At 40.9% G+C, this 23,526-nt stretch overlaps 1 protein-coding gene across 2 annotated transcripts in view; it reads right to left on the bottom strand.

Moving 5' to 3' along the window:
• Window positions 1-942: 942 nt before the first annotated feature.
• Window positions 943-23,526, bottom strand: part of LOC100540348 (protein spinster homolog 2) — a 62,224-nt gene continuing 39,640 nt past the window's right edge. The window contains exons 3-9 of one of the 2 annotated variants that reach the window (XM_019621920.2): window positions 21,440-21,591; window positions 19,292-19,358; window positions 16,390-16,532; window positions 15,108-15,260; window positions 13,327-13,516; window positions 7,521-7,586; window positions 1,004-1,177 (exon numbers count right to left, since the gene is read on the bottom strand). In XM_019621920.2, the coding sequence (XP_019477465.1) occupies window positions 1,019-1,177; window positions 7,521-7,586; window positions 13,327-13,516; window positions 15,108-15,260; window positions 16,390-16,532; window positions 19,292-19,358; window positions 21,440-21,591 (930 nt within the window). In that variant the 3' untranslated portion in view covers window positions 1,004-1,018. Of the gene's footprint in view, window positions 1,178-7,520; window positions 7,587-13,326; window positions 13,517-15,107; window positions 15,261-16,389; window positions 16,533-19,291; window positions 19,359-21,439; window positions 21,592-23,526 lie in introns of both variants that reach the window. The other variant, XM_031556414.1, reaches the window with a different exon arrangement.

Here is a 23,526-nt window from a genome sequence, read left to right on the forward strand (position 1 = left end):
TAATATATATATATATATATATATATATATATATATACACACATAAAATACAAATAAATATGATTGTATACACTCACCAATGTCCAGGGGATTAGTAGAATAGAAATATTGGTTAAAAATAAAAAGTAAGTTCCACACCAGCAAGCAACTGTGTCACACAGCAGTGCTGAGCTGGAAGAGCACATCTGAGCTCTCTCTCCAGGGTGAAACTAAGATCCCAGTTATACCACTGGAAAACTGTAGCACCTTCAACACAACATAAGCAGTGCCACTTAAGACTTTACAAGGAAGCTGCTATATTTTATAAATGATGATCTGTATTCTCTGCAACTCATTGCATTAAACACAACACAAGGGTGCAAGGGAAAGGAATTACTCCAGTATATCTGGATTTCTTTTCCTCATTAGACTTCCCAAGCCCTATGCTTTCAGCTAGGAATGTTCTCCAATTGTCAGCTTTTGGAGCAGGGTCTTTTGTTTCTCTCTGCATTAGGTAATGGTCACATAAGAGAGGTTTTGAGTCAAACCAATGCCAACAACAGCAGCAGTAACAGAAAAGAATGCAACTAATTAAAAACAAATATGCACACTAGAAAGGAATACCAAGAATCCTCCATATACATATACTTCCTGCCATGGATTCTGCACCATCATTTATTATCATACACAATGAGTTTAAAATATCAGTGGGTCAGAACAGCTCCAGGTTGCTACCCGTAAGTAGAAACTTGCCTTAAAAGACAGTTAAAATACAACTGCTCCAATCTGATTTCTAACAGACCTTTGTCCATACCACAGAAGCAACCTTTTTCCCTTTAAATGAAGTCTGAGAGCCCTAGGCTGAACAGATTTGGAAGCTCACTTCCTGTGCAAAAGTAGTCCTCCCCAGTTTGAACCCTAGCCCACAGATAACAAAAGCAGATAGAAAAGTTGCACTGCACTGCTCCACTTCCCACTCTGCTGATAAATACAGGCCTTCCTTCCCTAGCACATTTAACCTCTCATGTTAGATAAGCAGTTAGTAAGCAAAACTAAACATGGATGCACAATACCACCCAAAACCACTGTGAGCACTTACAAATCCAATCAGATAAGGACTGCCAGCATCTCCCAGAAGGTGCGAAGTGAAACTCTGCAAGGCCACTGCGGTTGCACGGCGTGTTGGGATGACCACATACTGCAAAGGAGGAGGAAATAGAAAGAAATACATAAGGAAGTGCAACTGAAGAACCTGTTCAGCTCTCTTGTACTGCTTAATTAACATCCAGGACAGAGCAAACAAACTCCAGTAGAGTTCAATTGCTCTGCTACTCCTCTTGGCTTTATAGCCATCCTGACAGCAAGTGTCCAGGAAAGGCAGCTCTGTCTGGTCTTTACTCCTTGCTTTCAACTGCACTGAATGCACTGTTTTGCCTGACAACTCAGGCTCCAAAGGATTTTAATACATCACCCATGAAGCACTTTGCTATTGCTCCTCTGCCTGTATTTTGGCATGTCTGATAGGGAGAAAGAACCCCGAAGATGCCTGCAGCAAATAACCTGCTCAGCACCACCAGCCTTCTGAACAAGGACTTTGCTGTAACCTTGGATACTGTGTTCTTTCCATAATCAACATATCCTTTGGTTTCCTCTGAAAGGTCATGCATCCTCACCTCCCATTCCACCTCTGGCAGCTTTTTTTTTTTCCCCCCACAAAAATATGGGATTACACTTCTGAAAGGTTACAAAGACACATTAGGGAAATTTCACAGAGCCAGGATATTATAGTTTGGCCTCCAGTTCTCTAACAGGACATTACACCCCTCAGCCAGGTCACACAATATCATCCTGACTATGCAGGATCAGCAAAAAACATTATTTCCCACTAAGGGATCAGAGCTTGCAGTAAACAGAGACCCAACCATAGAAGGGAATTAAAGATTAAAAAGCAAAACCAAAAGAAAACAGATCAACAAACACTGGTTCTATCGAAGGGTCTTTGATTTATAACATAAATTCAGAAGCAAAATAATTACCTCCTACAGAAAACCTGTGAAAGAAGCTGGCTAAGAACAACTGCACCATGTTCACATCTCCTACTTCAGAAATTGATGCTGTCTTGATCTAAAAGCTGAAAGCAAGAAAGAATTCACAAGGTTCCTAAATCCAAGCGAGCTTTGTTTCCATTTCCGAACACTGAATCCTGTTCCGTCCTCTTCTGTTTTCCTCCCTTTGGAGAGCTCTCTGCCCTGCCAGAAAGGACTCTGGTTTACGTATTTGTTCACCATGATCCCTTTTACTTCTCCACTTTCTCTCGATAGACTGCCTCTAGCTTTTTTTCAGAAGTCCTGCCTTCCAAGGCTTCAGTCAATTCTTGCAATGTGTTCCTGAAATCATTTATTAATTAAATTGGCATTGCAGGACTGGCATGTCTCCGGCTAGAGATGTGGAGATGAATTTACCTTAGCTGTCTTAGTTAGGGAGAACTGACTGCTTGACAGCGATGTATCTCAGGGCACAGAATTTGAAGCACTGCTTCAGTGCTCATCACACCCTCTCAGAGAAGGTCTGCAGGCTCTGCCTGCAGTAGAAAGAGCTAACCATAACAAAGGCAAAGAAACAGCGTTCAGAAAATTCACAGCAGAAGAGGATTCATGCCTCTTTATAATGATCAGCTTCTACCAAGCACAGACAATTAGGAATGATGAGTAAAATTAGATGAAATGCTTCTGCTTAGGGTCTTACGCACATGCTTTGACAATGACCTGCCAGTTCTTCTGTTTTTGACAAAGCTGGGAATGCATGCTGCTGGTGTGCTCTGACAGCACACATCCAATGGGTACCCTGTTAAAGTCCTGTGGTGCAACAGACGAGCAAATGATCAGATCCACAGCAGCCACCTGGCTACAGATGTCGGATACTGTCCTCCTTCTGCACCAAAGAGCTCAAAAGAGCCTCGAAGGCTCACAGATATCCCAAGAGGAAAATAAGGGCTAGACTTCATTAGAGGCACAGAAACATACTGAAGGTCACGCTGTGAAAGAGGAGGAGAGCCACACAATTCATTACTGCTCCCCAAAGACCTGAGGTAATGGGTGCAACCTGGAGCCATGAGACAAAAGAAGATAAAAATAGTGAGTAACTGCTCTTCCCACCTGGGCCCCACAGGTGCAGAGGAGAAGCATTCTGCAAGCTGTTTGAGAAAAAGGCATTTGAGAAAATCAAGTGATGCTCTACCTAATTCAAGAGGCTCGAGCTGTGTAGATCATAGAAACACTGTGATTTGGAGAAGAAAGCTTGCCTGGCTCTATATTGTATCAATTTTCTTAGCAAAATGACTAAGGAAATCACAAATGCATTCAAAACTTACCATTTCAAACAAGTGGCAATGAATCTGTGCCAACTGGAAAAAGAAGTTTGAATGACAGCTGCATCATATGTGTGTATGTATATATTTGTACACATAAACAGACACACATACACAATTATACACAATTCTGCATGTGCATCTGTAGTATGTATAAATAATTTTCCAAGTAGCAGTACAATTTACAACAAGTTTTCACTTTGCCTAGTTAAAGAAGTTAATGATGGCTGAAACCACCAATATAGTTTATAAACTGCCAAAAGTTGTAAATTTAGCCCAGAATTCAAATGCCAAAAACCAAACAAAAACAACCGAAAAACTCCACCCCAACGTACAGCAAGCAAATGGACAAGAGATATTTCTTCCTCCTCTAAAAAGATGTTGGATGTTGGATAGGAAATAAGACTGAAACCAGCATCTCTAAAACATCTCTAAAAAGTACTCCACCCTATCCTTGCTTTAAAAGCATTTTATTCAGATGGGAAGCAGTTGCTAGCAAACATAAACTACTGTTCTAGAAAGACAGCAGTAAATTACAGTTGGACATATTGATGCTAAAATAGACTTAAATTCAAGCCATCCACAGCCTGGTTTGAGCATCCCACAGAAACTGGAGGTGGGAAAGCCACAGCAGACTTGGCGGATGTCTGTGGGATTGCCCTGGCTCATCTCTGACTTCAGGCTCCACTGCAGGCAGCACACAGGGTGGGCAGGAAGGCTGACCAAGCAGCTCCAGCAAACCTCCCTTCCAGAAATAGAGGTTCAGAAAGGCCATGGTTTACTGTGGATGTTCCCTTCCTGTAGTGAAACCAACAGAACTAATTGGTCTGAAATAAGTATAGTAGGAAAGACAGAGAGATCATTCTTTTGCCAGTAGAAAGCCATGTGCTAAAGAGGTAAATTCTGCTGTCCTGCTCAGAGCTGGGCTGCAATGTCTCGTGGGCTGTGTGCCTTCACTCATAAGCATTTCTCACCCTGCCCTAAAACGTAAATTACTGCACTCACAGATTACTGATGTGTGAAGCACGAGAGAAGCAATGAAAACTGCTGGAAATGCTGCTTTGTCAGCTGTAAAAATACACAGTATTTTATACCATATAAATAATTGCCTTTAATCTAAAGTGATGCTAGGCAGAACAAAAGGCAAATTCTTCCAGGGTTGTAGCACAGCTGAGCACCCTTGCTTGTTTCAAGTCTAAAGGAAGAGCTACACTGCTGCACCATCTGAGCATGTGGCTGGGAGGAGATTTGGAGAGCTGTGCTCAGGAGAATAAGGCTTGTTTTGTACAAAGCTGTGTTTGGAACAATAATCAGCCATTCAAAATCTCAGGTGGTGCAGTACATTCTGCAGTGCTGACAGCTGATCACACCTAGCTCTCTGCATCTTTTACTGCAGTCGGTTTGAGAAACTGCATGCAGGCAGCTACAGTACCAAGAACAGAAGAGCAATGGAAGCACAAAGCTATGAAGAGCCAACAATTTGAAGATAATGAGTTAACATCCTGGTTTTTGCCAAGGAAATCAAACTTGCAAAAGCTCTGAAGCTGCTTACCAACTTGCCAGATAGGGTTCATAAGCAGTCATGAGATGTGCAAATCTTTGGAGAAATGTGACAATCATTTGGGATGAAGTTTTCAAAAGCCTCACTTCTGGCATAAGCCAGAAATCAGCCAGAACTGAAAGCTTTTTATCCGTGAAAATAGGATCATATTTTTGTATATGATAAAAGTGTTGTTAGGCTTACACTAATAATGCTTTAAAATTCCTTACCAGCCTTGGGCAAGAGGAAATACCCGTCTGATTGCACCAAATAAACAGTAATCAGTAGAATTAATTTGCAAAACACTTAAAGTGTATCTCATTGAAGCATATCCACACGTTTCTCCGGCTAAGGCTTCTTAAAGAGCTGTCAAACAAGGCTCGAGCCCTGGCTCTCACCTGTTGCCTGACTAAAAATGTTCTCAAACCCCTTGTGTCATATAAATGTACTTCAGGCCATCTGTTTACAGGCTTGCAGTGATCTAAGTGGATGTTTACATTTATTTGTATAGCACTTTTACCATTCCACTCATGCTGATAATGTATTAAGCTGGGCATTACATATGACACTCAGTTCATTTGTCTGAAAAGGCAAGAAAATAGCTAGCTTATGAGCTGGGATCAGTTATCAACATCTGAATTTTAACATGCTGTTAGCTTACTTCCTGTGTTTGCAGAATTGGAAATAAGAATATTTTTCCAATTATTTCCAGTAATTTCTATAGTTGTTTGTTGTTTGCTTGTGTGCACTAGAGCAATATATATAACCACAAATGCATCTCTGCAAAATGCAGTTCACTATTCGGTGCTGCTCATACAAAACAGATGGCAAACCCTGTAACAGTTATTAAAAAGTGACAGGGTACTGAAGTCACATTGAAATCAACATGGAAAAGCTCAGTAATTAAAACGGAATAACAATAGCATCCTTAGCACATTTGGTATAAAGAAGCGTTTGGGACAAAAGTGTCTTTTGGGGTTAACTTGAGATAGCAAGATAAAGTTTCACTTCCCTCTCAGCTTATTGCCTGAGCTGCTCTTTTACAGCCACTGCTGGAGGGCGGCAGATGTGTTCCTGGCCAGGCCCTTACCTGTTTCAGCCACTGCTACAGAGGATATAAAAGATCTGCTCGTTTTGACTAGGGAGATTTGGGAGCTCCTGTGAATATCACTGCAGAAGACAGGATGTGACAGGAGGCAGTGGTGAGCAACTACAAGTATTGTAATACAACTTCCTCAATACAGCTGTCCGTAGACTGCACATCTGTCTAAATGTTAAGGTATCACTGAATGAATGGCAGCATCAGCCTTGAAATCAGCACAAGCTGCAAAACTCATGTAAGCACAGAATAAACAGCCTATGACAAGCTCTAGTATGCTAAAGCTAAATTGGTAGGAGGTACAAACCTGAGCAGTTCAAAGCCATCTAACACTACTGAAGTACACTACTAACCTTTGCTTCTCTGTGCCTCACTCACACTTAAGAGATGCATTAACCATATGGCCTACCTCATAAAACGTTCTCTGAACAAAGGAGTTAAAGACTGAAAGTTCATCCAACTACAAAAATATGGCAACTACAGAGCCACCTTAAAACATAAAGACAACCTTGAATTTAAATCATAATGCTTAAAGCTTTGCTGAATCAGTGTATCAACAACAGTATCTTTTATATCTAGAAATTCTGAGCCAGATTGTTTTCTTGTTGATGTTTGCATAAGCAACAAACACAAGTCAAGGGATTTTTCTATTGATGCCAGACAGATTGTGTTCTTAGCTTTGTCAACAACCTGCCAAAAGACCTTGGGCAAGTCCTGTAATGGTTCTGTGACCTAGTTTCTTTCTTTTTCATACAATAAGCAACAAGGAACTTCCCTCACAATAGGATTTCAAAGTACAACATATTTGAAAGGCTCTGTACATCCCTGATGGAAACATCAAGAAACGTGCAAGGCTCTCTAACAATCTTCCAGACTATTTCATATGAACATCTACTTGCTGAGATCAGCCTGCTGATTTGAAAGATTTTAAAAGCTCTGTAGTGGAGAGAGAATGAAAAATGAAGGATGTTAGGTGAAAAATCCTAGTTTCCTATAGAACAAGGTGGACATCGTCCAAAAGCTCTTTATACTTTCTTTTCCTCTCCTCTCCCAGAGGTGGTTTTCTATTGTGTACGTGTTGAATGGTAGGTTTGCTGGAACTGAGCCATAGAGAGAGGTAGCTGGCTGTCTTTGTGGTCAGAGGAGGGAGGGAGGGAAGGATTTCCTATTACAGAACAAAGCTGGATTATTGATAACAAAATTCACTAATGTGCTGACTATTAGGAAATGCTGGCTGAATTCTTTAATGAACAGTTTTGTGCAAATTCTTACAACTTGGGGAAACTAGTTGAATCCAGTACTGGTGTCCTTTTTTGGACAAAGCCTCACCTTGGTGCTCAGAACAAAGCAAAAGAAGAAATGCTTTATCTTTCTCTCCATTTATTTTTCAGCAAATAAACAAACAAAGCAAAACAGAATAGGTTGAACTAGGGACTAGGTATTTGGAAGAAGATTTAAACCACAGGTTGTTCTTGCAAGCTGACAAACTGCTCTGGCTCACAGAAGAGAAGGATGCTATTCCAAAGTGCACTCACCATTAGTATGTCTGCTGTGATAGCCCAGTTTGAAAACAGAAGAGTTTCTCCGATAAAAATGCAAATCTGTTGTAACAAAACACACAAAAAGGAGAAGATTTATTCACTTGACATTTAAGGGAAAAATAACCTGTCACAAACTTCCCTTTGTTGCTTATTTGTCTGAAACCTACTCAAAGGATTCTTCTGTATATGATACACTTCTGGCCACTGTTGTGGTTTATCCTGAGTGTTAGAAATCTACAGATGTTTATTTGAGCTCTGAGAGGGCTGGCCTGTAATTTCATTAGTGTCAACTGTTTATGATCTCTAAAACAGATAAATAAAAGACAGATACCTCTGGTAACAGATGAACATGACAAGCCAACCTTAAGAGACAGCCCTGGACTTCCACATTTCAATCATTCAAAAAGCCAGTTAGAAAAGACAAAAAATCCACAGCTGCTCAAGACAGTCATTTTCATCAAGCTACGTCTTAGACTCTATAGGAAACTAAATGAGATCCTCTGCCCACTGACTGCAGGGATCCCACCCTCTCCTGCTAGCATATTGTTGTCCTTTTTGAGGATAACTTAAGTCTAGCCTCTCTAACAAGCTTTATGTTAGTAATACCTGTGCACACAAGAAAAGGCCTAGGTATGGAGTTTGCAACATCAGTGTCTCACAGTGAACTGCAATTCTTGATGCTGTGGAGAGAGTCAACAAGCTACACTGAAAGTCCTGAGCAGATAGTGAGATGAGAGCTTCTTCTGAGCTGGTGTGGTATCAACAGTCATCACATACCCTGTGCACCTCCAGCACTCCTTCCTCACTTACTGCCATCCTCAAACAGCCTTTTCTGTTGTGCACAACGAAGCCAAGCAGGGATTGAGATCAGAAACAGATGGGGTAAAGAATCTATTTACCATAGGGGAGACAGGAGAAGAGGGGCTTTGAATAAATCAGTTCCCTGATGCAGTTCACTAAATGGTTCTGCAAACAGTTACAGCAGGTGAAGAACTGGAAGTGATCATCATCAGGAGAAACAAATTTAACCTGGCCTCAATATTAAAATATATGTTCAGCAAACTGAGTTCAATGGAACAAAGGTGACACAGCTTCAAATGAAACAGACTCCATCAAAAAGTTCTATCCCCATATTCGAATCATGAATCTTTTGCTTTAATGCTGTAGGTTAACAATTTAACAAAGAAAAGTAAGTTCAACAGACAAGGAAATAAAGAGAACATCTTCCACACACAGTGTTTCCATCCTTTATATATTCTGAAGAGGAGAACACACAGATGAAACACAACTTAAACAATCAGACTCACAAGAACCAGCTCCCTTGACCCTATCCATGAAGAAAGCGATCAAAACCCTTTACCACATCTCCTCCAAAGGCTGTTTCTGCCCAGCCAACACACACAGAGACTTCTGTGGGGAAGAGGGGTGAGGGGAGGATCCAGAGAGAAAACGCTACACCTGGAACCCCTACTGGGAACTGGAGATTAACAGCTATGGAGGTTTGGATTTGGGTTACTGAAAGTTTCCCTTTTAACAGCCTTATGTTCCGCTGAGTATGGTACAAAACATCAATGGAACAAAACACACAGTGCAGCTCTGATGAAAGCATTCAGATGTGTACCATTTTGTGGCTGTCCTGTGAGCTTTGCCAGGCTCTGCCACTCCCAGTTGCTTGCACAGGATTAGTCTGGGCTGGGAAGAGGAAGATATGGTTTTGATGTGACTTCAGCAATTGCTTTTCCCCCCCACCAGTTAAGATTACCTAAACCCCTCCATCCCTCATGTCATTGCCAGGAACAGTTTGCTTTATATAGAACGACTTACGCATTCACCTACAGAAAGCTTCCTCTATTTGTTTCTAAAATTATTTTTGTTTCCCATACATCCCCCCTTCCTATTCCCTCTTACTGTGACTGGATCTGTTTCCTCTGTGATGGTGCCGGAGCCAGTCTTTACAGTCCAGCTGGTGAGCTAGGAAATCTTCTCTTTCCATTTTCCCACTACCCACTGGTGTGCTCTGAAAGGTTCTCCCTGGGAATTACAGCTGCTGAGCTAAGACAGATCCCACGAATGAGGTACTGACAGAAACTGAAGCTGTGTGCTATGCAGGAAGGGCATAGGAGTTCCCCAGGTGAGCTCTCTTGACCTGCACTGAAATCTGCCCTCTTGCAGCTCTGCAGCTACTGTTGCTGGAATTCAGCAACTGGGTAGATTAAATTGAGCTTGAGAAAGATGCTATCTCGATTCTGGCATCAATATGCCCTGCCTGTTCAAAAAATATTGGAAACAGGCAACTGCTTGCCTTAAGATGATATAAGTTACACACACGCACAGTAACTGTTACACACAGCAAGTAAAACTTTTCCCTTCTGTGGGAATTCAGCATGAGTCTTATGAATCACTGAAATGTTATAAATTTCAGAGCAACGGACTTAAATTATTCAATGTATATTTCACCCAACATGTTTCTGTGAAACACATCTCATGTGGATTAAAGAAAAAGAGGAACAAAATGAAGACCAAAAAGTAGGAGAAAAGACAGTGGCACTAAAAAAACCCCAGCTGCTAATGAGGGTTTGTAAAAATGAGTTCATCCACTGCAAAGAGGGATGTGTGCCATTTCTGCTGAAGAAAGGCTCTAGGGATGCTTACTGCAAATAGGACAGCCTCTAGAACAGATCATAATTCCTGAAATTTTCACCTGAAATTGACTCCTCACACATTTTTAGAATTCTCTTTTACCACTGAGATACCGGCTTGAGAGATACATCCTTTCCTGAGTCCAGCTCTGTTGTATCATCTCTCACCATCTCCATGTGGTGTGCAGTTGTTCATCTTTGATGAGCCAATGTAAGTTCAGTCTCCCTGGGGTCTTTCTGTTTATGTGATCAGAGTTAGCAAATCCTGATTTCAAAAAATGATAAGTAAAGTAGGTTTCAGAGCTGTCACACCAGCAGTTCTTGCAGCAAGACTGAAGTAGGTTAGAAACCCCCTCCCTGGCTATTTGCAAAGCATGCATCTGTCTCAATCTTCACTATTTGAATTTCTCCTTGAAATGGTGGGTAGGAAGTCCTCGTGTACTTTTGAATTTGAAGCAAGCCTAACTCCATCTCATCACTGGGCAATATAGATGTGTCACCACATCAAGAGAAAGCTCCTGGAGCTGATGCTCTAAAAACTCTACTGCAAGGACTTAGCTTGGCAGATGTCTCTGACAGATTGTGAAATGACTTTGTGGAATTGAGAAAGATACTGAAATTGAGGTACAACAGAAAGTTGGAACAATGTCAAAGGAAGGCAAAACGTCCCTCTCTAATCACTTGGAGATTTAAAACAGGATAAAAAAGACCGTTGAAATGTCTGAGTAGTGTGATACAGTGATGCCACACAGCTAATGGCTTTCAAGAGAGAGGTTTGAAAGTCAACATTTCAAAGAGTACATATTTCAGAGTGAGACCTAAAAATTTACAAATAGCTGTTTTAAGGAGCTGGAATACAACACATAAATACACACGCTGCAAGGAAAACAGAGTAAGAACTGACTGGACTACACAGCAAAGATAGTAAAAGATAGAAATACAAAAGTCTGGGCAGCTAAATGACACAGAATGTTTTTTTACTCCAAGCACTCTACTACTGCCAGTAGTTTACTAGACTCATACGAAAAGACTGGATGAGTTAAGAACACTGACAACCTGCTCCACAGTACTGTAGAGACACTGCTACACCACACAACTCTGCAGAACAGGTCTTCAAGTGAAATAAAAGGTAATTAAACACTCTTGAAGTCTGTAAGATCATAACAGCATTGCACAGCAAGGAAAAACAAGGGCTCATGTTTGAATCTTGCCTTGAAGAGTCACTTCACTGATACATAGCACAGCCATGGCAATACCTTGTGTTACAAGGCATTGGTGGCTCCAAAACAGACCTGTTCTCTCAGTGGGGTGAAAAATGGAATGAAAAGGCAAAATAAAGTCAAATAACAGGTCCAGTGTCACATGCAGAATTTATAAAGAGAGTTCGGATCTCGATTCCCCACTTGGTGCTTTAACTAGACTCTCTTAACTGTTATACATGTATTACTTTTCCAGCAGCAGAGAAAGAATATTAAGGGCTGCAGAGAGGCAGTGTTACCTGCAACAAATGTGTGTATCAGCCTAACAGCATCAGCAAATAGGCTTATATTCTTTATGACCCCGCTACATGGAGGCATTACTTCCTCTGCACATCATTGACTCTTTATTAGATTTACTGCTCATGCATCATAAAATAAAATGTTTCTAAGACTTGGCTAAATAATACCATCTACATTTATATATTTACAGGATGCAGAATATTACCACATTGAAATATGGAAGCTGAAAAGCTGCTGTCTAGAGATAAAAAAAAATAATAATAAAAAATGAGACCAATAGCCACCTTTCATTGCATACTTTTTGAAAACAGTATTTCCAGTTTAAAAAAGGGAGGACTTTCTACATAAAGAGACTAAACACCACAAATGAACATGTCTGTCATCAGGTCTGACAACGGAGAAAATCACAGGTCTGACTACAGAGAGGCAGAGGGGAGGGGCAGGCTGAGGGTTCTGACAGATCTTTTCTTTTGGAGACAGCTGAGAATGAAAGGAGGGCTGGCTGATGTTTTGCCAGCCAGTAACAGCCTTTTACAGGTTGTCTGTGATGGCCATTTTTCTGCTAATCATTGGATCAAAGGTTAGTTCTAGTCATGAGCTACAGGTCCAGAATCTCCTTCTGACATTTTCTAAATAGCCAGAGTAAGCATTCTTGGATTCGCCTTAATGTTTTCAAATTTCCATTCTTTCTTCTTGTGTTCTCTTTTATGGCAATTGCTGAAATACCTGGAAAATAACTAAGGCTGCACTAGAACTAGAAACAGAGAGGCAAGGAATTGCAGTAGATGGTTTGTTTGACTGTAAATGACTTCTCTTTGCTTGGTGAAGTGTGCACTGCTGTGTGGAAACTAGAGGTGGACTTTCAGAAATTATCCCACTTCTCAAATCATCCCAGGCTGTCCCTTCAAAGCTTCTCTCTACAACACTGAAAGAGAACCTGAGATTGAATCTCTACTCTTTGTATTATCAAACATTATCCTGAATTTTTCCTTTTCCCTTCAAAACATTTCTCTGAATCAATCTGATGTCTTTTTACATACTAAGATGATAAATACTCTGGGAGAGAACTTTTTTTTAATCTGCATTTGTGCAGCAGCAAGTATTGTGTACTCCTGGGCTGTGATGAGGAGCTTCAGGTGCTATGCTAATAGCTAATACAGATAACAACAAATCAAACTAACATGGTAATTACTGTTGGTGTGTAGCAAGCTATTTAGCTATGGAAATTAATGGTACTTACAGGTAGCCAAAAGTTTGCCCACAGACAAGTCATACCATAATTGTGATTTGATATCACTGCTGCTACAATACCCTTAATTGTAAGGGAAGCTGCCAATTTTTTTCTGTACTGAAATATTAGGCAAGAACAATTGAGGTATGGATGGAGGTACAGTTTAGAAGAGCCCAAAGGCACAGAGCAGTGGGTTTCCATGCAGGAATTAAATGCCCCGTTCTAAATTCTGATGACAGTGAATGGAATGAAATTCCATTTTCCTCCCAAGCACCTCCTAGATAGCACCAATATGCCAAGGGGCAAAATGAAGAAATTGCGAAAAACAAGATCAGCTTCTCAATACTCCTGCAGGGAACAATGCACACAACCTAAGGTGTCTGACTGAGAGAATAAGAGTGAGACTGGCATATGCAAAGGATTATACTTACATAGGCTCCCACAATGCTGCTCTTGGCAGCAACAAAGATCAGACAGATGAAGATGGCTGATCCTAGCATGCCAACAGCACAGACAAGAGGATCAGCTCGCTGGGTTTTTAACCGACACCATTTTGTTGCCCCAGCCCCTGTGATTACACCCAGGAAACCAGTGAAGCATGTGATTGCTCCGAAGATCAAGCTATTAAACAAAACAAAACAAAAAGTCGGTTATTTTTCTAAATATTTTCCCCCCCAGATGGACATGATCTATGAACAGATTATTAGGATAAACTGACTGATGGAAATCTGGACATTGTTTTTGCAAGTTTCAGATAAAATAAATTAGCTACCTCCCGAGGGTTCGTGCTTTCAGCACCTTTCTAGAAATTACAGGAAACAGCAGATGAAATTCAGCCTTGTACAAAGGCATTGATCAACACACAGATGCACAGGGCTCATACTGCTTCTTTCCTTATAGTTCCCTATGAAGTACTTTGTACTGCTAATTATGAACAAACAAAATGGAGCAATAACCTGATCACGTAAGGGAAAGCATGGACAGAGTAGACACTAGGAAGCTTAAGGGAAAAAAACCCTAACAAGAAACCAAATAACAGTGACTTTCAACATATTTCAACTTTCTAACATCTGTCAGTCTACTTCAAAGAAGGCTGATTAGATTATTCCGCCGTTATAATAACACACAAAATGTGTTTATTTAAATTTAAGAGCAGTAGCTGTCAAGGATTCGCTGTATTGTACGTGTATGACTCAGATAACAGAGTCTTTGGCAATTACATTGAAGTAGCTCCAGGGTAGCTCAAAATATAGGTGTCGTCAAGGAGTGGAAAACTTGACTTTGTAAACAGCAGATGGGCAGTCTGACTGGAGCTGTATTTTCTGCTTGCTGCATTTTTCAGAATACAGTAAGGCTGCCTGCTGGGTGCACTACTCAATGCTACTTCAAACCATTAAGCAGTTTACTTGTGATGGGATTGTGTCAGCTAGAGCAAGGTTTTCCCAACGTTATTTTTCCCTCCCAATCTTAAAAGAGCTGGCAAAAGGCAATTTTTCATATCTTTTATTCACTAGGGTAAAAACTTTTTTAGGGTTTTACGTTTTGTGCTACCATGGTAAGGCACAAAACAATGAATTACTTTTCACAGCTTATGCACTGTAAGCTATGTTATATAACTGGGAAAAAACACCACTGGGTAACATCAAGCAATCCAGACCAAAGCGTCCCAGATCTTTGCATGACACTTCAGCAAAACTCAGCGTACTCAGTAGTATACAGAGCAATGAAACACAGTGAGGTCCTCCCTCCGACTGAAATAAAAACCTTTAGGGTCAGTTCTTGCAGCCTTTAGGGGAACTAGCCCAAGTCTTGAATTATAGCCACCACTCTGGCTACCCCAACCTGCCAACTGATTCTGCTGCTATTCCAGAAAACAGTGTGGGTCTTAAGAGACCTCATCCTCTCAGTCCTCCATCCCTCTCCTAAGCCAAAAACAGCTGTCTTTTCTACTTCTGTACTATAGTCTGGGAACTAAGACTGAGCTGAGGTCATCACTTCTCCTTTGGTTCGACTTCATGACTTCATGCAATGAAGAAAAGGAGAGAAATAAAACTCGCTTTACAAACCCAGCATTTCCTATCATTGTTGCAAGGATCTACAGGAAATTACAGACATTCTAGTAACTTGACTCCATGAGAATTGCCTATTTCCTCTGGTAAACAAGCCCCCACTCTCTCTCCTTCCTTTTTAAAGCAGTGTGCATGAATCTCACCTATCCTTGGTGCCACAGGGCTGTGAGATGCAAGTCTCTGCTGTCTTCTGCACAACTTGTGCTCTGTGAAGGTAGAGAGGGATCCACATGCCCAGTGCCCCAGTGGCAAAGGAAACAGCTGAGGTGGCCAATGATGAGAAGACATAGCTGCGGCTGTGGAGACATGAGGCAAAACCAAGAGAAGGTTTGGAAGGAAAACTGAAAGAGCAAGGGCACCAGGAAAGTGTGCCACTGTGACAAGACAGAGTTTCCCCATTATTACCCACCTCTGCCAAGGGACAGAGTTAGCACGAGGTATGAAGGAATGGTGAATAAGAGGCGGGGAATTCATACATCATGTTCTATTGATAATAATGTGCTTAACTCTTCAGGGGTGCTTCAAAGGGACCACTTTTCAGGGGACCCTTTCAGGAGAAGATCAGTACTTAATCACTAAGACATGATGTGTGAAATACAGGGCTATCACCATAACATCACTGTGGACTTGAACTATAAGTTCCATCACTCCCTCCCCATTCATGTTATTTAAGATTACTACTTGGATAAATCACCAAAATAAGTAATATAGAAATATTGATAAATTAATTATCACTTTCCATACTCCTTTTATACTGTCTGGCAATACCAGGAAGATATCATAGCCAGCAGTTCTAAGAAAAATGAAAGACACCACAAGTTTCCCATCAGAATTCCAATGTAACTCTGAATTCATGCATGCAAGTATTTGCACATTAACAGCAAGCATTCTGAAAGTAAGGGCAGCTACTTAAGTGCTCATAAGTGTGTTATCTTTTATGCAAATGTACAAGCACCCAACCACATTGTGTGCACATGTATTCACTCACATCTGGTTATGTAAACATATATATTTAAACTTGCCATTTAGTACAAGCTTTTGTGTATTTTCTCCCCTTAAGCTGTTTTGGCATTGAACTTTCTTTCACATGGCAGAGTAGCTCTTTCAAAGAATAAAAAGAAACATTTGAACAACAGTGGCACTACAATTGCTACAGGAACACAGCAATTTCTATACTTCAAAAGCCTTAATCAGACTGAAAGATGAGCCAAACAAAGCAGACTCTAAGATGTGAATTTTAGAAATGTTACAGCAAAAGCTGGAATCCACCTTTATCAGCACAGTCAACATCTAGTGAACAGATCAAATTTTCTGCAATTTCTTGCATGTTGGCATTTTTCAGGCTCACAGTGTTAAGAAGTACAGGCCACGTGATGTTTAGATTAAGCAGTAGAGGCAAAGCATGCTTTAGCAGAGTGCCCTTACTTTCTAATCAGTGCCTTCATGTCTCTTAGCCATGAGGTCCGAGCCTTCAGCTGTCCCCCAAGTTGTTCAACATTTCCTCTTTTAGCAGCAGGTACAAATATCAAGATGAGTGTGCCTGTTATCATTCCTAAGAGTGGAGATACCTGCAGGAAAGAAACAGGGAATTAGCACAGGAAGCCAGCAGTGTTTGCTTTGACTAGTCAGTAAGAAACAGATTACATTAGTTTCATTTCAGCACCCCAGTTCTTTACAGCCAGTCAGAATCTGTGAGCACACTGAGGCATCTGTTCCTTTCCTTTCTCCCTGTCATTCCCTGGACTCTCTTATCCCACTCTGCAAGCATGAAGCTTTGAGAATACCCTGATTAAGGTCGTCCATTTATCCGTGTTATTAATGTACCGACATTCTGAATTATGTTGAACTCTTTGGAAACCTGATAGACTACGAGACCAACTAATTTCTGGGAGAACGTAGAAGCCTTTTCAAGTCAATAAGGCCAAGTGAAAGATTTCTGGTTGTGGGAAGCGTGTTGCCTGTGAAAATCCTTGCTTGACATGCATTCCTGCCATGTTCCTCTGCCCTGCAATGGTTTCACATTATCAGGCAACTTTCAGTGACTACCTCAGTGAGCAGCAGACTAAGAATCATTGAAAAGTCAAGCCTGAGGTTAGGAAAATGACACATTCAAGGGTTAGGTTTCCTAGTTTCCAATCCTTTCTCTCAATCACTAAACAAAAATGCAAACACTTCACATGTTTTACAATGAATGTGATTCTTGTTTTGAAATTGACAATTTGTTGGAAAAACAGAAACATGGAATTTTCACTGAGCTATCATCTCCTCCATACATGTCCCTTTCAAAATAAAATTCCTGTTCCAAAAAATATGCTTCCAATAATGACCTGAGAATGATCTTTACATATAGGATGATATTATATATCTAAAGAAGACAAAACCAGGGAAGCTCTTCCAGGGAAGCTAACAGAAAACAAAAATCATCCTGATGGAAAGTCAGGATTTTTATCTGAAGGCTCACTCCTCTGACAAGACAATATCCATCAGTACTCAGTAATGCTCCAGTAAAACAGTGACATTACTGCTGGATCCAGAGACAAAGCTGTCACTTGCCTTAGTGTCCTTCTGTCTTCTCCAGTTCGCTGATACACAGATTATTCCTTATCTCCCTCAGACTTGGAGGCCACAGGACATTACAGAGGAAAGCACTGCTTTGAGGAATCTACCACATCGTGCAAGAGTACAATGATTGCCAAAGGGACAGAGATTGTTTTATGCTGATGTCAGGAAGCTTACTTGTGTTGTTTGACTAAAAGAACTATGCAATCCTATCTCAAGCAACCATCATGGATGTGTGCAGCTTGTCTTATAGGTTCCCATGATTTTGCACACTCAGGAATTGTGCATCCGTGTGCCATTTATAGTGGAAATCACAACCCCATAAGGGCACGGCCTTGCAGACAGCCTGGATTTCTCAGGATAACTATGGAAATTTCAACTGAAGAGAAAGACACTACTGATGACTTCTTGGCATACACGAAACATTTCAGTTTTACTGACAGATACACAGTGGTCAACAGTGCAATTTCATTAACACCCACTGACCAGAATGAGGGATTTTGGAGATTCTCTTTCCTTGTGCTGACCCTTTACACAAAAGTTTATTTTAACTTTCAATCATTTCTGCTATGGAATGAGGCAGGCACTCTCTTGGTACAAAACTTTAGGCTATCAAACCTAATTTTTTTTCAGTTCAGGTTCACAGTTGGAAACTACTCCCCACTCTCCTAGGTGCAGATGAACTATTCACAGTGGCTTTCCTGGCTTTGCTTACCCTTGCTTGGGAGGCAATGGACCGTGTCACAGAAAGTAACATTTGCTTGAGATGGGAACTCTGTATTTCATCACCTGCTGTTATAAACGCTATCAGCCTGAGATTCATGAGATTCATCATCTTCATGAAGTGCCAAAGTCAGAGAATGCAACTCACTGGGGCACGTGCCAGCCAAACTGACAAAGGTCAGGGAACAGTTTTGCTGGGCCACTTCCTGTCAGCTCTTTCAAGACATCTTTGTGTGCAGGATCTGTTTGTGAGTATGTGATAGGAGCATATTATCTTTTCAACACATTTATCAAGGTCCCAAGAGGTTAAAATAGAAGGAAGCTGACTGTCTCGGGGCAGAAAAACAGGCGGAAACTGGAACAAAGTGTTTTTTCCTCAAAGCAGGAAGCCATTCTCAGAGTTTCTTGACAGCAGTGGACAGAAAGACTGTGGAGTTGATTTAAGGCCAATGCCTCATCTCCCCATCTTCATCAAGAAATCATGGTTGATTAATACTAGAGTGATTGGAAAATTCTTGCTCCCAGGTGGGGAGAAAAACAAGTACAATGAGCCAAAAACAATTCCTTTCTCACTTGCTTAGAAAATACCTCTACTATGCACTTAATAACCACAGATATAATCTCCCCTCCTTTAGCATAAATAATAGAAGGTTGAGGACATGTGTGATAGAACTAACCCTGATTAATTGATACAACTGTTATTAAGATATTATCAAAATTGATATGTAAGACTTAATAAATCTCTCTGTAAACTGGGACAAAGGTTCCCCAAGGCCAGGCTAGTGCTTATTGAATGTTGATTCAGCGTGCTGGCAATCTATAATTTTACTGAGGAAGAAGAATTAAAGTTGTGGTTTTAAAAGCAAAAATAAAGGTTGTTGCATTTCTGGGAACATCTTGAATTTCAAGCTATTTTGATCAATGAAGAGCTAACGGATTTTGAAAAAACAAAATCCCAACTAGTATTTTTTCTTGTGGCTGCTCCAGATCATGAGTTTAACAAGGGATACCTACACAGGAATGTCATGCCAAGAGACTGGCTTACCCGCAACGCCCAGTGCCAGTCTCCAGCAACCTGCTTCACACTTGATCCAGTGATGTATCCCAAGCCACTGCAAGTAAAATACAGAAAAGAGTTGGTCAGAGTTTTAAAAGAGTACCACAGTCATGGTTGTTCTTAAAAAAAGATAAAAACAGTCACAATCAATTGTGTTTGCTTGTCTCTCTTCTGCTGCAGGAAGGGACAGAGGGAATATAACTCTTCTCAGCACCTCAGTCTAAAAAAGCTGAAATCTCATGGAAATTCAGGCACTGATCTCAAGTTCATAACTGACCTTTCAATCCCCTCAAAAAGGCTCAAAAAGAATTTATTTCATAATTCAATTTGTACATCATTCCTTTCTGTGCACTACTATGAATACTTATAATTTTACATTCAGGCTTTCAGTTAAGAAGTGCCCTTGAAGGACACATCATATCCTAACACTAAATTTTTTTCTTGTCATTTAATAGTACTTGGTGCAAAGTACCCATGAAGTAAGCATTTTTTATACACTTAGAAGAAAAACTAAGAGGAATATGCAAGACAGTCAGATGGGAGAAAATCAGATCAGTCTGAAGATAAAGGAGCAAGAGAACCTTTAGCTCCATGCTAAGAATGATGCTGTGGTAACAGAAGGTGGCTCACAAGGGACTGGGTAGAGGTGAATGAAACCAAGTTTCTCTAAAAGTCAATGGAACACAAATGGATATCATTCCTTCAAAACTGCCGCATCTGTTGCTGTGACTGCCTTGGCTAAAAGTTTCTAGGGCTACTGAAAGGCAGATGTCAGCAATCACAGGCCTTTACTGAACAGTCTGCGAAGTTTTGGAAGTTGCCATCTATAATGTGTCCAAAACTGCTGTTTACAGAAATCAATACATTTACTAAAATCAAACCATGGATCCAAGCCTCCATTCGATATTTGGAGCTTAAGAGATGAATATTTGTCATTTCTTGCTAGCCAGAGCTCACTGAATTCTCAATGTAAATATTTGGCATCCCTGGTATTTCCCTGCTTGGGAAAATATTCTTTTCATCAGTTTATGTCTTGGCTATCTCTTTTTCCTCAAGAACAAAAGGATGTTTGTGAGTTTTATCGCAAGACTAATTGCTCTGACTTGTAAATGCACCACCCTAAATATATTTTTCCCTGAACTGATGGGATTAAACCGTTGCCCAGGTTTTCCCTACTGGAAATGAACACGTGATGCCACTTCTGCACAGGAAGCTGTTCACCTCTGGGAATCGAGTTGCAAACTGTGTGAAACCACTCTGCCTCCAAACCTCCCAATAGCAGGCCAGCCAGTATTTAAAAAATAAATAAAAATCACAGAATCCCTCCTGTCCCAACAATCAGATACTGCATTGGGCGGATAAGGGAAGTCAATTGAAAGAAAGTGCCAAGAAATAATTACTCCAAATCTGAGCTTGTCTGTGGCTCCATCAGGCATCTATGGTCTTGGCTGTGCTCCTCTGCTCTGCGCAGAAGTGTGAACAATCACTACATTTTCTCTTTTCAGCCTTGTCCATACTAGATTTAAGAATTTCTCTTAATTGCTGTGTCAGTGGCAACAGCACTAAAATTGACTGGCCACTGCTCTTACAACTAGCAAGGCTGGCTTAGTCACACTTTACAAACTCAGACTGGCAAAACTCAGGGCTGTGCAGAATTTGAGCTTAAACTAAAATAGCTTGTGTTAATGAAGCACACTCCTCTTGAAATCACAGATATTTAGATCTTCACACAGAAGCAGGTATCTATTTGCTCACTTTTGAAAACACAGTCCTGTGTCTTACGAGCTCTTGATTTCACAGCAACCTGAAAGACACTGACTAACAGAGGCCTTGAACTCAGATGAACTGAAGCAATAATTCAGAACAAATATGATTTTATTCAAATTGATAGGAAAGTCAGCTAAAATATTTTCACCTAATTGCTGTAAAAAACAGTACTTCCCACTTATTTCACACATGAATAAGTAACAAGGATAGAAAAGGAATCAAATGCAACTAAGTAGTCATGGCTGACAATATTTTCCTGTCTAAAGCATTCCAACCAAAGACAGAATTACCATCATCTCTGGCAACAGAAGACTTGTGTGAGCTAACTTTAAATCAAAAACAGATGAAAAAAAGCCTTGTGTCACTTACCTGCCAAGAGGAATTGCAAAGTAGAAAACAGACAGCATAAGGGTCCTGGTGTTTTTGTTGAAAAGGTCTCCTATGATGGTTGGAGCTATGGTTGAGTAACTTGCTTCACCAATGCCGACCAAACCCCGTGAGAGCACAAGAAGCCAGAAATACTGAAAAAAGAAAATAGAACACCTTAGAATGTCTCTCCTTATATTTTTGAATTCATGACAGAGAGCAGTGAAAGTTGCCCAGTTATGGAAATAGAAGTCCATGCACCTGGAAAGTGACACACTTGTACACATTGTTTAAAACCTCAGATTCTTTTCATTTGTGTCTTATTGAGGAGGAAAGGGATTATATTTTATATTTTTTGTGAACATTTATAGGCGTGAAATAAAAGCAGCAATAATACATAGTGGTCTCATCACACTCAATATTCTAAGACATTCTAAGACAGGAAGACTCTCAGTTCGTTCTCAGGATGTTAAGTCTAAGTGCCACCTCTGCCTGCACAGAGCAAGATGTGGGGAGGCAGCTGAACGTAACAAATCCTGCTCCTGGGCTCTGGGACAGGCAATACCTGCAAGCACACCCACAGCCTCCAACATGCCAGGGCACAAGATCCGGAGAGATTCTGGAGGCTCTTCAAAGCTGTGAAGGAGTTGAACCTGCAATACCCCAAACTCTTGATTTTTTCCTCGATTAGAAGCTTTGGAAGGAGGGAGGATTTGCTGCTAAGCACCACTCTCTGTTTTCCTTGTGAAAAGCATAAATCCTCACCTTGCAGCAGGAAGACAGACTAAGCCTGCTCTGAACATTTCTGAGAAACCTCAGGTTACAATCCAAGCTGAGCTGCACACAGTTATGAAGAGATAAGACAGGAGCTTTCCCTGGACCACCTGAGCACTGGAACATCAGCGTGCTCAGCATTTATTGCCAGCAGGTGAAAGATTCAGTGTCACAGAAGGCAGCTGAGCGGGCTCCAAAACCATTAAGCTGCCCAAAGAATTATTTGCTCTTCCAGATAAATGATAACCCATCAGAACAAGGGGAGGGACTTCGTGTTCAGTACAACACGGTCTTTTTTAAATGGACAAAAGGGAACTGCTCATCTAATAGAATTTTCTTTGTGGCCTGTCACCCGCTTCAGCCAACAGTTCTGTAAAGTGCAGGGATCTGATTTTCAAGCCATCCTCTTCTGAGACACTTGCAATTTTCTGTGTGCTGCTGTGTGGAGGCATAGGGCACAGTATTTTGATGCCCAAATACATGATACATGATGCCCTGATACATGAGCACTATCAAAGTTCTTGGAGATATAAGCAGCTTGGGCTACAATCAGCTAATTGCAGGTGCAGAAATTACACGACACTCCATCACAGAAAACGATGTGCAGGGAACCCATTTCTACACGTGCAGTCACTAAAAATCCTCAACTAATTGGTATTATTCTATAGATCATTTGCAAAGAACAGTGGGGATTATGAGATGTCCTTAAACATGAAAGTACTTTAAGAACAATGAGCAATTACAGTTGAATTGCAGGAAAATGACTGATTTTGTGCCTTGTGGGCAAAAACTGAGCCAGAACACAGGACTTTCATTCACAAATATGCAAAATGTTACCCAAACATCAAGATGCACGCCTCAGTCACAAAGCACACCAACATTTACTACTGACATATTTTCATTGCTGTCTGCACAGTAATCCCCTGGTTGAAAAATGTCTCTTAGTGACCCCTAGAGCCACATCAAACAAATGATTCGGTGTGCTCCTCGCTTCCTCTTCTTCTGACGCAGATTTTGCACCGATACCCATTTTCTGAGTGTGTGCAAGTTCCTTGTTTGCTGGCAGGGCGTTTGCAGTGCTGCTGCAATTCACATTCCTCCCATAGGCAGCACGGATGTAACAGATACACGTGGGTGTATGCAGAAAAGGCAAGACTGTGACTCAAGCTTTTTAATTTGTGCCAGTTGCCCAACGCTAAACCACTGCACATTGCTGCAGAAATACGCTGACAACGATATGTGCACAGGTACCTGGTGTGTTTGGAATGAGCAGCAGTATTTGTAACAGGCTGAATGACTTTAGTCATGCAGAATTA

The sequence above is a fragment of the Meleagris gallopavo genome, chromosome 21, assembly GCF_000146605.3.
Source record: "Meleagris gallopavo isolate NT-WF06-2002-E0010 breed Aviagen turkey brand Nicholas breeding stock chromosome 21, Turkey_5.1, whole genome shotgun sequence".
Classification (NCBI taxonomy): Eukaryota; Metazoa; Chordata; class Aves; order Galliformes; family Phasianidae; genus Meleagris; species Meleagris gallopavo.